This window comes from Aspergillus flavus, chromosome 1 (genome assembly GCF_009017415.1).
Source record: "Aspergillus flavus chromosome 1, complete sequence".
In the NCBI taxonomy this organism is placed as follows: Eukaryota; Fungi; Ascomycota; class Eurotiomycetes; order Eurotiales; family Aspergillaceae; genus Aspergillus; species Aspergillus flavus.
In genome coordinates, this window is record NC_092406.1 from 562,576 (window position 1) to 576,998 (window position 14,423).

At 47.3% G+C, this 14,423-nt stretch overlaps 5 protein-coding genes across 5 annotated transcripts; 2 read left to right on the forward strand and 3 right to left on the reverse strand.

Annotated features, from left to right (window-relative positions):
- Positions 1-339: 339 nt before the first annotated feature.
- On the reverse strand, positions 340-2,650 carry F9C07_1008475 (uncharacterized protein). Its single transcript, XM_041288992.2, has 4 exons — positions 1,646-2,650; positions 1,411-1,574; positions 1,058-1,347; positions 340-983 (listed from the first exon to the last, which is right to left on the reverse strand). The coding sequence occupies exons 1-4, from the start codon at positions 1,831-1,833 to the stop codon at positions 804-806; spliced, it is 822 nt and encodes a 273-aa protein (XP_041141644.1). The 5' UTR covers positions 1,834-2,650; the 3' UTR covers positions 340-803.
- Positions 2,651-3,468: 818 nt separating this feature from the next.
- F9C07_2058146 (uncharacterized protein) lies at positions 3,469-6,847 on the reverse strand (the record flags this gene model as incomplete). Its single annotated transcript, XM_041288991.2, has 2 exons — positions 3,469-6,584; positions 6,643-6,847. 2 exons carry the CDS (start codon positions 6,845-6,847, stop codon positions 3,469-3,471), a joined length of 3,321 nt encoding a protein of 1,106 aa, XP_041141643.2.
- Positions 6,848-8,072: 1,225 nt separating this feature from the next.
- Positions 8,073-9,974, forward strand: F9C07_1007603 (uncharacterized protein). Its single transcript, XM_071507334.1, has 4 exons — positions 8,073-8,329; positions 8,397-8,565; positions 8,626-8,763; positions 8,815-9,974. The coding sequence occupies exons 2-4, from the start codon at positions 8,447-8,449 to the stop codon at positions 9,860-9,862; spliced, it is 1,305 nt and encodes a 434-aa protein (XP_071365446.1). The 5' UTR covers positions 8,073-8,329; positions 8,397-8,446; the 3' UTR covers positions 9,863-9,974.
- A 567-nt stretch (positions 9,975-10,541) lies between these two features.
- F9C07_207 (uncharacterized protein) lies at positions 10,542-10,878 on the reverse strand (the record flags this gene model as incomplete). The annotated part of the gene is made up of 2 exons (XM_041288990.1): positions 10,542-10,708; positions 10,764-10,878. The coding sequence occupies 2 exons, from the start codon at positions 10,876-10,878 to the stop codon at positions 10,542-10,544; spliced, it is 282 nt and encodes a 93-aa protein (XP_041141641.1).
- A 1,889-nt stretch (positions 10,879-12,767) lies between these two features.
- Positions 12,768-14,408, forward strand: F9C07_208 (putative polygalacturonase precursor; the record flags this gene model as incomplete). Its single annotated transcript, XM_041288979.1, has 4 exons — positions 12,768-13,043; positions 13,106-13,426; positions 13,477-13,622; positions 13,673-14,408. 4 exons carry the CDS (start codon positions 12,768-12,770, stop codon positions 14,406-14,408), a joined length of 1,479 nt encoding a protein of 492 aa, XP_041141640.1.
- Between the last annotated feature and the right edge of the window lie 15 nt (positions 14,409-14,423).

Genomic DNA, 14,423 nt, shown 5'->3' on the forward strand with positions numbered 1-14,423 from the left:
TGATGCCGAGCCTGGAGCGCGGGAGATATCCTGAAGGTCGTCGAGGTTGATCCGGAGACGACAAGGGAGGTACTGGATGATTCAGAGAGTCATCTGGAGGATAACCCCTAGCGGATACTCTGCCTTGAGAGAATAACTTTCTCACACCCCCGACTACGGTCCAAAGGAGGCTGAGGTTGAGCCGAGTCTCGCACTTTGTGCGCCTCCTGCATCCATTGTATAGCCAACCGGCGTCACAAACACCAAATAGACTCGAATGTCAAGCAGAGACTGGCAACAATTTGAGATATATAGTATTAGTGGATGGTACAAAACCTAGAGAGGGCGGTGACTCAAGTTCATTGTGTTTAATACTACTTGCATGTCTGCGAGCGATGCGTCAAAGTACCATCCTATGCATCCATACTTTTGTTACATAGAGAAGAAAGCCGATATATATCAGAAGAGTATCAGATACGGAATATAGCCACAGTTTGCAACTAAGAATTCCATGGTGATCCCAAGCTTCTATCAGAGGTATAACTTATACAAAGAACACACAAGATAGTCGGCAAATGACTTCAGGCCTATGATATCAGACTTCACTTTGGTACGATGTTGGAGGATCAGCTCGAATTCCACTCCAATCCGCATCTCAGCCTCCTTGTTTGGTGTGGAACTCGAACGTATTCAAGGGTGTGAGTGTGGGCTGCAATTCGTGAATAACTCTGCTGTCAAACGCAAAGAAAAGAAAAGAAAACACGAAAAGCTCCATAAAAGAAGATCGCCACCAAATACCTCAATATCGAGTAATATTGTGGCCATCAAGCTGGCACAAGTCCCATACGATCCAACGCAATAGTGGCAATTTCTCGCAGAATATCCAAAGGATACTCCAAGGTGTCAAAAGGGTTACGATCCTGGAACCGGGTCCGCCCAACGATATCGCCTCGCGCGACACCAATAACCTGGTTTTGGCTATCCGCAGGTTTCGGAAAAATCACCTATATCTACTTAGTCCTGACACCACGCCAACCTGAAGAATATTTGGTATTAGCGGGAGTCGAAAAGCACCCACCTGATCTGGTCCCTCGTGTACTGGCATACCATTCTCGTCCAGTTTATAGACCTTGACAACCCCACTAACGTGGTAATTATCGCTGTGTTTGCGCCATTCAATTATAAAAACGGTCTTTATGGCCCCGTTACCTCCAACTAACAACATGTCCACATCGTTCTCCATTTCTGTGAGATCCTCTGACCACCCGCTTTCCATAGCCAGGCAAGGGAACAGGCAGGTCGTCGGAAGCGTGAAAAGATCAGGATCCTTCTTTGATCCCCTATATGGCCCCTGATCGAAATCCAGAGCTATAGATCAAGATAACTTATCAGCCTTCGCCTCGTTAGAGGGAGTGGACACAGTGATCATACTTGTTCCTGCGTACGTGTGAAGCTCACGAAAGTCTTCGGGTGTTATCAATCCGTTTTCACGCCAAGCAGAACTACACTCCATTTGCCAAGGTTGAATACAGTTATGGACCCATGTTGGCATGATTTTCAATGAGAAATCGCCGGTGACTGTGTTGTAGGACTTTCTGAATAGAGTGGAGGGAGTAAGTGGATAATGGACTACCTACCCATCAGAGGATGGGGTTGTTCAACTTACCTCACGGCTCTGCCTTCATGGCTATCCTCGATGTAATCCCAGGCATCTTGTATCCAAGTGTTTTGTATACCCTTGTATACTAGGAAGAGATTGCACTGGGAGTCTCTGATCTGCCCTGTGACGTGGGCCAGAAAATCAGTATAGTGAGGAAAGAGGGAAGCTTGGAAGTGGATAGTAGAGTTTGCCATTTTGATGCTCGTACTAATTGATTTCCGTGATATACAAGCTCAGAGGCTAAGGGTAGAGGATGAGGGGGAAATCTAGAAAAAGAAAGGGGGAAGGCCTATACATAAGCCGGTGGTGAGCGCGTCAACGCAGCATCATAGATGGATCATAGTGCCATCCAATACCCACGCAGCTATGGTCAAAATTGAATATGTAGGATGCTTATTATCAATCTGCTTTTTATACCAAGCATCCCTACACTGCATCTAGAATGGCTGGATACAATCATGAATCTCTGTTGCCATTATTCTCAACGAGAAATCACCCATACTGAGTTATAGGGCATTCTGAATAAGGGAGAGCAAGTAGACTATAGATCAGGGGTTTTCTATACCTCTGCCTATGGAGCTACGATCATGATTAAAGTTTTCCCAATAATTCATCCAGGTCATTCAATTAAAAAAATTCTCTAAAATTGTTGGAGCCTAACTATTGAATGTCTAACTATGCAAACGCCTCTCCGGTTAGTCCGGAATGCCTCAAGCCATAAAGCCCATGGATAGGCGAGATACAATGAATAAAAATCTTCAATCTAACCGGAACGTGCATCACAGCACTTCATACTTGAATTAGCCATCGTTATGCACTCATGGCCCTGTTCTTTCCCCCTTTCTTGATTTCTTCGTCTAGTATATGTCACCGCGCCTAGATGACTTCAGGTGCTGATCCGTAAGGCCGTCTAATCTGCGTCTTTCACACTTCCTAAAGTTAATCGATCAAAATTCTATTAACCTATTGGAGCTGAATATTGAATATCTAGCTATCCAGGGGCCCCGCCAGTGCAAGAGAATCTGTGCCCCATGCGCCTGAACCCCCCAGAGCCTATATTATACAGATATACACGGGAAACGGCGTAGAGCCAAACCGAAATCAAAAGGACATATAGCCAGACGGCTGCCCAACGTAGTAATATATATCTGAAATGTGCTTATACATACGTCGAACTTCTTTACTCACTACGTAGTACCATGTAGTTGAGACTTCAGCCTAGGTTATCGCGTGATGGTTTAACCAGTGTCTTCCCCGGTTGCTTCTGTGGCCAGCTCGATTTTGCGGAACCGCTTGACAAGCTCTGTTTCGTAGACAAAATCGATGGTATAGTAGATTGCCTACGGGGCCTACCAAGGAGTATCCCTACCCTTCAAGCTCAGGCCCTGTATTGACTGTATTTGCCCTCTTTGTAGTTGCAGAGTTATGTAGTTTCACTACAATCCTCTACCACATCTCTATGCGCTGCCTCGTATATAGTAGATCTTAGAGAAGTATATGCTTTGGGGTCTGTGATCCTTCCTTTACATATCATACCAATGGCGACACACTGAGCATGAATACTGATTTGTTAATATCGTCTGGATTGATGGTGATGCATATCAGACATATTATTGTTCAAATCACGCGAATCGCAGAGCTGGGACTAAAAGAAATTAGATTTGAGAATCATATCTTTGTTATGAACCATGGCGTCTGGGCGATTTAAGATCAGAGGAAACATAACTGGATAAGAAACTGAGACACGGAATGCCCAAAGTAGGAAAGTCCCCCAATTGAGATGTAGTAATACGGGTTGATAGAGACGATGCTAGGTTCGTCCTTTGCATCTACCATGAGACTTCCCTGAGGTCGTCGGGAACTGCCCACCCATGTAATTGACACACTCTCGTATATGCAGCCACAGCCTCACCAACAGAGTAGTCCTGCATACGCCGTTGCTCGAGGCGAGCCGGTACTGGATCCGTGCTGGTGAGAGCCATGCGAACTTGCAGCAAGACACTTTCAATACTGGATACAGGGGACCAACCTGAGCTGGTCAGTAGCTCCATACACATCGCCCCTCCAGCCGTAACATGGCCCCCGCCGCCTTGACTAAACGGCAAAAACCGCGGGCGAATAATGCGCACAAAAGGAGGTGACATGGGGAATTGAGGTGGAAACCGCAACTCCATGACAATGGCTGTCAAACCCACCGCCTTTAGATCCTTGGCCAGCGGCAGGGATGGTTCGAAGCTGTGTAGTTGCACAATCCACTGGTAAACGTTGTTGACGAGGGCTGGATCAATATACCAGCCCAGTGCATGCAAGGGCTCCCGTTCTTGCACTTTCAATGTGGCTTGGAGATGCCTCTGTAGAGACTTGGTCGCCAACGTTGTGGCATACTTCGGCGGGCCAAGTAACTGCAAAGTTGACTCCTTCAGGCTTCCGGGTCGAAAGTCTGTTTTAGACAAATCATGGAAGGCCTCATTCGCTACCTCGTCGTGAGTACCAGTGCTAGCAATAGCGCCTGCGTCGAGTAGCCAGTCATCGTCAGCGATTGTGGTGACACTGTCGCGGTCATCATCGGAGACCAGCGCCACGTTATGCGACAGCTGCCCTTCACATGTACTTCTCGTTGTCGTTTCCGCATACCGTTGGCTCCAATGACTGCTAACAGCAGAGATAGGCAGCGTCAGAGCTTGGTGATTGGGGCCAAGGGCCTGGTAATCAGGGTGCTGAGTATAGGTAATCGATGGCACCAATCCCGCATCGGCCGTCATCAGAGAAGCACTCTTATGTCTAATGATGAGATACCTTGGTTGAATCCAATCCAGTTTGTCTACCACATAGTAGTTGCCGTTGTGCACGAACTGCTCGGGAGCATTGACTACTTCATTCAGCGACAGGGCTTTGTCAATGTTCAGAATGCTATTGGGCCAGGTTCTAGCCAAATTTTGGGAAGATGCGTATGTCATTGAATGACCGAATTGTGGCGACATATAAACTCCATGTCCGTAACTACGGCCATTCAAGACTCTCTTGAAGTGGAGCCCTTCGCGTAGAATGCTATGCCAGTTGGATATCGGGCTTCCATGCCAAGCAAATAGCGTAGGGTACTCTGCGTTATGGGAGGAAGAAAGTGACTTAACTGCACTGACAAAACGCTGCTCCTTATCTGGTGCGCCCTGCGCGAGTCTGAACTGGGCGTATCCATTCATGTAGGGTAATTTGTGTTCAGGATCGTCCTCGTACCTGATGCACGATCTGTTTGATGCAACAATCCATCTAAGGGCATAAAGAGCAGCTGGAGATATTTTATCGCACCACGACGCCAACATCCTTTTGGAATTACCGTTAGGGTGGCTCAGAATAAATGATCGCATTGAGTTGATGTCGGGAAGCGTTTCTAGAAGCATCACAATCGCATCACATTTTGCGCTGTCAGGTAAGTCGTCGAAGCATTCTTTGTATCGCACAAATTGTACCTCGTCGCTGCCTTCCATATTAATACCATGTTCATTTGGTATTTCTCTACGAATTGGGGGTGTGAGTTGAATAGACGACGGGGAATTGGCATCCTGCACGCGACAATGCCACTGGGGCCGGCCATGGCGAATATGTGCACCGCAGGGTACAATCGCAATCCAATCGCCCACTCTCAAATCTGGCATCTCATGGACGTCGAGCTCCATTGTAGCTTTGTTGAGCAGTCCATGATAAATCATTTGGTCGTTTTCAGTGGCATAATATGTAGGGACATTCATTCCAAGACCCAAGGGGAAGTCTTCCAGGTAGCCAGCCAGTGCCCGAGCATAGGCAAAACTGACAAGCATATCGACAACATACGGCTGGGATATTATCTCCCACTCCAGTCTAGGCCCCATACCAAGCCTCATGTACTGGTAAAGACACAGGCTGTTTGAGCAGACATAGGGCATAAGTGCCTCGAAACCCGCATCGACCTTGCAATAACAATTGAGGCAGAACTCGGTGCACTTAACAAACCTCCGAAGGATGAATTGTATTGCAATTAGAGGAAGGGATAATGGCGACTTTTCCTCGGAGATATGGTCTGCTCGCAGGAACCGCGGAGTCGCGTCATTCCAAGCCTCCGGAACGAAGTACACCTCGCGTGCTACCTCTTCGGAATCCTGGATCCTGCCTTGATTGTTTCTCAAGTAAAGCTCGGCACCGGTCCACGTGAAACCATGTTGGAGACGGTGCCGCACTAAGTCTATTAAATGTGTATTGAGAAGTGTATGCAATGAGTCACCAATGAAGAATGACTGCAGATCTGGTCCCACCTTCTGGGTATTTCCTGGGATTTCGGTCTCTGTCGAAACGAAAGCTTGCGTAGCCGCAGCCAAGCTAGGCTTGGAGGAATCACAAAGACCGACGTACATCTGAATTAGCGGTGTCTTCGGGATGGACTTGGAAATTACCTGGTCGAGGTTGCGGTAACCAAATGGATATCGCAAAAGTAGAACCAGATATTGCGAAGGACGGACATTCCAAGCCTGCATGGCGACTTTGGAAATACCAAGTTTTGCTATTCGACAGGAGATCGAGATGATGAGACATCCGGTTAGTTGTCCAAGGAAGGCAACTCGATAACCGGCCTTTTTTACAGCGCTCATGTCTGAGCGTATTTGCTTCATCACCTTGGCTTGGTCCGTCGGCGGTGTAAATTGGGCGTCAGAGTCAACAGAGTCAGCATCAAAGTCCATATCATCACCGGAGAAAATTTCACTTTCAGAGCGATTCTCGTGGAGGAGATCCAACGCAGAATCCACCCCGAGTAGAGCGTCATCTATGCTGTCGCTGATGCATTTCAGAAACGGCTCAATTGCTAACCCCGCAAAGACCGGTTGCAAACGTTCAATAGCCTTGGACACATCATCGGGAATGTTGTCGCTCGCTGCAAATGTAAAGTATGTATGGTGACCGGGATAGTCGTCAGTGTCTGCCATGTGCAGTTTAGTAGCAGTCGGTAGTTTGAGGAGAAGGGCAAAGGCTCATACTTAATACCGATGTCTGAAAATCAATCGTCTGAGTGCTAAAAGGTACTGTGTAGGTAAACAGGACTGAGCCATGTTCTTCGCCTGCCCTAACACCTTTCAGATGGGGAAATCGCCCTGGCACTGAGGCTTGAATGAGATCCCTCTGGAACTCTTTGCGGGGCATGGTCAGCGGAGTGACGGCGATGGGGGGGGGGCGGGGGCGCATGCACTAAGGTCGCTAAAAGAGGGAGTGGCAGGCTGGGATAACAGGGTGACTGCGGGGAAAGTAGAATAAGAATAAATATATGATGAGAGCGTGAGGTAGGTAACGGGAAATAATTACATCGGCTGGTACTGACTGTGAATGAAGCAATGAGTCCCAAACAGGAAAGCCACCGCCTTTGCTGCCTGGTTACAGCCTCGCCCACGTGTAGTGTTCCTACGGAGTACTGTCACTACTGTGTACCTTATGTATCCGGTTCGCTCGTGCAATCACCCATCGGAAATTCTACTAAACATAATTCTCTCATTATGGTACTTACAATGCTATGAGTAGCTCTTGCATGTAACAAGTAATGCTCACGTGCTACTATAAGTAGTCCAAGGTATGTATAGTACATGATACATGGCCAAGAAAGGATGCATAAATTGCTAAGCTACATAATCTCAGCACAAACCGGATCTGCATAACGCACTTCCGGAACATTACTCCGGCCCGGACCAACCACATATTTCCATGCGATTACCCAATCTAAGTTGTTGCCAGCAGCTCGCTACTCTATACTTGGGAAATGGCATGACGAGAGAATTTCCTAGAAACGTGCACTGAAACACAATACGACTGGACAAATCTTCGTGTGTGTCCAGTTGCCTACTAGCCGTAAATTGACGTTTGGCACCGACTATATACACATACGTATTCGATATGTATGCGACTGATACCCGTCTACCGTCAAAGCGTAAGCGGATCATCACATCATGTTCCGAGTGCCATCGCAGGAAACAAAAGGTATACCAAAGACTGATTCCCAATACGCTCTAACACTGTTAAACTAATGTCCATCAGTGTGACCGGAAGTTCCCATGTAACAATTGCTTAGCGCGAAACGTCGCCAGGAAATGCGTGTATAACGCGCGTCAAAAGTATGTGCTCTTGCGTCAATGGCTACCACAAAGCGTAGTTTTCTAATTCCATGCATAGTTCTGGCCAGATAGCCGATCTAATGGGAGTGTTGGGGCCAGAGCATGGCCAGGATCGTGCGCCGGTTGTTCCAGCCGGCAATGCTGAAGGCTCGGGAGGCCTCGGATACTCTTTGGTTAATGGGAGTAACGCTTTTGTGGGATTGAAAGAAGTCTGTCTTCGAGTGATGAAACTCAATGGCTGTGTGTCGCCGCTAATAGATGATAGGTGCTGCAAGATGAGGACGAGTTTCGGCAAATTATAACTACTCATAACCGTCCGTTCCGTTCACCTGTTTTGAAAGCACATGCTCGCACGCTGATATCACAGCTACCTTCGAAACCAGTACTACAACAACTAGTTGATATATTCTTCGCAGAAGTGAACTGGCATTACTTTATACTCGAAAGATTCTACTTTGACGACCTCTTCTCACGCTGGCAATCCACCGAAATGCGTCCCGTTGATTATCTTAGTAACCAAGAGCTATCGATTGAGTTACAATACTTTCCAGCTCTCCTATTCCAGGTAGTCGCCCTCTCACTCCAATTTTTACCACCCGACGCGCTCGCTCTGACCCAGCTGTCATCGAAAGAGCTTTCGTCATCATACAAGTACAGCGAATTAGGGGATGAGCTTGTAACAATGTTGGGTAGACACGGTGTAGCGCTCACCGCTGTCTTAGCAGACTTTCTGCGCGCATCTTGGCTCAAGAATTATGGAAGGGGTATTGAAGCATGGCATAGTGCAGGAAATGCCATCAGGTAAGTCTACTTCGCGCCTCTGTGTTCCCGGATTGATAGCTGATGGTTACCCTAATCAAGACAAGCACAGGAGCTTACTCTACACCGGCAACATGACATTCACCAATCAGGCCCCGATAGAATTGAACAGACATTGAGCGTGATATGGTATGATGAATTCAAAAAGCGAGTTTGGATGAACTTGTTTGTTTGGGACAGGTGAGAAAGACCGGAGAACGAATGTGACGTTCCTAATTAACTAATCTCAAGTCTCATGGCCATGATCCTTGGCCGCCCACGAACCATCCACCCGGACGACTGTGATGTGAAACCGCCAATCGACTGTAACATCCCCAAGGATCCCTCGAAGACAGTTCCAATGACGGTACAGCCAGGTGAATCTCCAAATGGGCCTACCACAGTATCAGCAGGCTTATTTCGATACGCGTTGGCTTGCAAGTTTCATGAGATGAGGGCCTTGAAAGCGGATAGGCCCCACTTAAAGGATCATAACATTATCCAAGGATTACACGAACAGGTGGTATCGTTGCTAGAAAATGTGCCGCCATATCTTAGATTCAAAAGTCCTGATACTTCCTGGGACGGAGAATACTCGTTTCTGCCTCAGCTTCGTGAAGAGGTTTTCATGACCGCAAACCTGTTTTTTATGACGTTGCATCGACCACATATACTTGCGAGTGCAGAAAGCCGAAAGGCTGCATTGGAAGCGACACTGGCCACGTTAGGATCACAGCAGCGATTCTTCGGGCAAACGAGTGAACATCACTACCCCTTGTTTGGGCTTGCGTTCTATACTATTGACGCGTCTATCCTACTATCTATCATCGTGGCATCGTATCCACCCCACGGTCACGAACCGAGACAATACGTCTACCATGTTCTGCAGCAAGCAATCGAGCGACTATCCTACGTACAACCCTACAATCCAATTGCCAGGTCAGGATTGGGCATCGTTCAGCGATGTTATGAAAAGTTGAAGGAAGCCTGTCACTCTCCTCCCAACACTTCTGCCACACCGTCATCCTCAGTTGTATCTCCTCGGTTCGAACTACAGAGTCTCCGTCAAGAATTGAGTCATCGGAATAGTGTGCCAGCGAACGATGTCCAGTCACCTCCATCCCCTTCTAGTGGACCGGAATATCTTGATCTATTAGCACCTGCGCCTTCTATGATACCCGATAGCTTCAGTGAGGCATACTGGCTAGACCAGTTAAACCTCATCCAACCATCATCAGCCATTGGACAGGACCCCGACATGTTTTGGGATTCCTTGCTATTTGATCGCAATATCTTGTAGTGAAGTTATACCTGTGTGAGGCCCACACATTGCACGGGTTGCAATGTAGGGCTGCTAGGCAGGGGCGAGATTGGGATAGTCTATAGAGCATCTAAGTAAAGTCTTGAAGTAGGTCATTGGCGACAGCTACTATGGTCAGCCGGCGCTGATATAGCACACCTAGCACTTTATGAAATCTTCCTCTTCCACAATATAGCGATAAATGATATGGTTTGATTGCCACGATGGATCCAGATGGCAGCTTCTACTTTGACTGGGGAAGCGATTCCGCTTCTATCTTATCGCCGATCGATTCGGTGAGAGCCTTTTGTGGCAACTCTCGCCCGAAAATGCTATACCTCAATGGCTACGCAGCTCGAATGAAGAGTGGGGCAGTTTCGGACATTATTCAATGCTTCCGTCGATACAGTCGGTTCGATAGCTGAGAGAACACTCAGGTGCCTCCGCAGTACGGTGCTTTGATGGCCGTTGATCGCAAGGAATATACGGTGCAGGTCGCCTTCGGGCTTGTGGGATAACAATATCATCGTTTCCGATACTACCATACTTTGCCATGGGCATGTATCAACGAATTCTGACGGTGAATGCAGCTAATGATTAAATGGAATAAATACCCACAAAAGTACAGATACAACAAGACTTTTCAAGACTTTCAGATGTGAGATACATGAAATGCTCTTTAGCAACTGTGGCTACCTTCTTGCTCCGAATCTTTGCATCCACTACTGCAGAGCTTTGGGCTACCGACAATACCAGGATTCTTGCAATGGAAGAGAATGTTCTTCAGGTCTTCCTTCTCAAACTCTGTTCCCTTCAGCACGGATTTGAGGTCATCTTCCGTGAATCCTATTCTACGTTAGTATTTTCTCATGGACATCCATAAGGATTCCCCTTGACTTACCCTTCTTGCTGATAAGCTCATCTGAGCAGTAGTCGAAGCTTGGTGTGCATACTTTATCTGCAACTGCAACAGTGATCAGGGAGAAGAGCGCGAAGAAAATGGAGGATGGCTTCATATTGAGATTTGAGTTAGGATGATGATCAATAGAAAACGGCTATGTAGATTCAGAAGTAGTTTATTGAGAGATGCTACTGAACATGTTCGAGTGCACTGGACGTATTTATAGCCGAATGAGTTGATCCACATTCCTTGAGGGCAGATGTGGAATGTTCTCTACGTCACGGTATGTGGCATTGTCATCGCTCGGCGTTCTTGAAGAATGCTGGAAATAGCGCATTGATTGATTTTTCCTTTTGTTATTTAAAAGGATAGATAAAAACTTTCTCAATCCATATTACTAACGATACTTTGTTTTGCGCTGTATGTGCGAGCACAATGTAGACAACTTCTTTTTTATTTTTCTTTCTTTCTTTCTTTCTTTCTTTTTTTCTTGACTCTTCGAGGTCCATTTGAGAGAGTCCAGGCCTCGTTTTTACCCCGTGACTCCTGCATACCTGTAGCATGGAAGTCAAATCTTGGCTTCGAGCCCCCAGCATTCTTCCTTGGAGGCGACGTTTGAACGGTTGAGGTCATTTTCAATTTTAGACCGGAGCAGTCATTGGCCCATAATTTACCATTGGACCGTTTCTATACAGAGCAGCGATGTGGTTTTTCCTCCAATCTTTTCCTAGAGGCCATATTATCCCGCAAGTCCAAAGCATGCTAGGTCAACGTCGTTTCTTGCAAAGCCAAGTCCACTTTGTGAGCAAAGACTTTATGGGTCAACCTTGCTTTATCAGCTTTCTTGAACGAGCTGAAGTTATTGATTGATTGGTATGAGCTGCTAGTCACCCAATCATGATCGAGAGCCTTTCACTACGCTATGGATCACGATTTACCTAGAACAATTCCATACAAAAGTCTCCTGGGTTTCGGGGTTCCTCAATAATCTGCCTTGATTCAAATTGTTACCATGTCTTCCTTGGTTCTCCTTTCTAGTCGCCAAGCCTGCTTTCTCCGAGTTTTATTGTTCTTGACGTATCGTGGTTCCACTGAATAGCAATACTAAAACTACTAAAACACCGGGTCTCGTTTTTATTCCGTTCATAAAATCGAAATAAAGATATTAAAGAATTGTAACTACCTTGATAATAAAAAATCAACCCAGACAGGGAAAAGGAAAATGAGGAGAGAAACAAAGCAAAAGACCATCCAACGTAAATTAGCAGCATACCTGAGGGGTTCCGTCACTTGGCGGGCTTGTCCAGTTTGCCAAGGTCAAACAAGCTTTGCCAATGGAAGGCTTAACCCGGCCATGCTTGAGTCAGTGTTATCCGTGGTGAAACACATGGTTTCTCGCTTGCTATTTCAAGGACTTTCATGATTTGTGGACCGGGTGGAAATTGCCGACTTAGCTCGGCTGTTGAACATTGGACCTACGTATTGAGCGATAGAGGAGTCCGAACTGCAAAAGCCCTCCAATTGCAGGAAGAATCCACTCCGTCCGCAATTTATATGTCACTTGGCTTATGCCAAAGTAGACAAGTTCTTTTCCGTGTTAGGAAAAGGCCATCAATAGTAGTGCAATTTCCACACGCTAAAGCACGGAGCCGACGCAATCCCCCCACCACCCAGACATTGACTGCGCACGACCCATTAGGACGTATTATCCAGCTTAGACCGGCAAACATATTGTGGATCGGGTAGGAAACGCCTCGAGTTAACCATCGGACCTCTCGGGAGAGAGGCACTCAGCCCCTGGTAGCTTCTGAAACTTCCGTTATCAACCATGAATCGACCGAGATCCACCACGGCTCCTAGGTAAGATTAGTTGAGTAGTATCAATACAGTGTCAGATTCTATAAGTATGCTGCTTTGGACCTGGTCTGTGGAATATCCAGGCACTTTACATTCTCTTACTATCTTTAATCAATTATTTAGTCTTTCCTTTACCCATTGACAGTCATGAAGCGCAGTGCGCTCATTCTTTCGTTCCTTCCACTTGTTTTTGGGTGTGACAACCCAAAGTCTCCAGGCCATAGCTGCGCCTCAGTCTACTCGGTTTCTTCTGCGGCCGCTTCTAGCTTCTGTGCCACCTTCACTGCAAGTACAGTGACAGCTACCACGGGAGTACCGGAGGCCTTGCTCAGCAATTGTGACTACAAAACCAAGCATCTATCCAGCGCATGCAGCTGCCTGGGCACCGCAGCGGTTCCTACTGTTGCGACTCCATCTAGCGTGGTAGGCGTCGAGTCAAAATCTCACCAAAGTAGCTTTGGGACTGGACTAACACATACGATTAGTCCTCTGTTTATATTACTTCAGCAACTGCTACCCCTACGTCTTTTACCTTCAAGACGAGCACTGCCCATATTGTTAAGGTCGCAAAGGCAGCCACATCTTCCACAGCAGTGGTCACTACCCCGGTTTCTGTACCAACAGCCAGCTCATCCTTTACCGGTAACGGTGGAACGACCTGCACCGTAACTGAGTACGCTGCAATCTCGTCCGCTGTCGCGTCTTGCTCCAACATTCTCTTGTCCGACATCTATGCACCCCCTTCCAGCACAATCGACCTCCAAGGCCTGCAGACTGGCGCTGCTGTAATCTTTGCTGGCAAGACTGTGCGTTCATATACCCCTTGGACGGGAGTGAGCACTAACTGGTAGTATAGACATTCGGAGACACCGCTGATAGTGACTTTGATCCTATCGTTGTCTCTGGGACCAGCGTTACCATTACTGGTGTTGAGGGACACGTCATTGACGGCAATGGCGCGGCATATTGGGATGGCCAGGGTTCCAATGGTGGTTCGGACAAGTCAGTCTTTAGAAATACCACTAAGCAAAAGCCACTACTAACCTCATTAGGCCCGACCACTTTTTCGTAGTGAAGGACATGTACAACTCCCGCATCGAGAACCTCTACATCCAAAACTGGCCCGTCCACTGCTTCGAGATTGAAAGCACCGAGCACCTTACTGTCTCCGGCCTGACCCTCAACAATTCCGCCGGCGATGCCGCCAACAGCAAGAGCGATGGTGACCCTGCGGCACACAATTCCGACGGCTTCGATATCAAGGAAAGCAGCTACTTCACCTTGGAGAACACCTGGGTGCACAACCAGGATGACTGTGTCGCGGTGACTAGCGGAACAGATATCGTCGTCGACGGAATGTACTGCTACGGTGGTCATGGTCTTAGCATCGGCTCTATTGGCGGCAAGAGCGACAACACGGTTAACGGAGTCACCTTCTCCAATTCGCAAGTGATCAGCAGCCAGAACGGTTGTAGAATCAAGACTAACTCGGGTGAGACCGGCGAGGTCTACAACATTCGCTACGAGAACATCACCTTGTCCGACATTAGCGACTACGGTATCGATGTGCAGCAAGACTACTTGAATGGCGGTCCTACCGGTGAACCTACGAACGGAGTCACCATTGCCAATGTCACTTTCGTAGATGTTACAGGAACGATGAGTGACGGTAAGGATTATTACATTCTCTGTGGAGATGACAGCTGCTCCAACTTTGTGTTTGATGGAGTGAGCATCACTGGCGGTAGCGGCGATAACTGCAACTACCCCTCGACCGGTTGCCCTTAGGTTCATACAGTATTG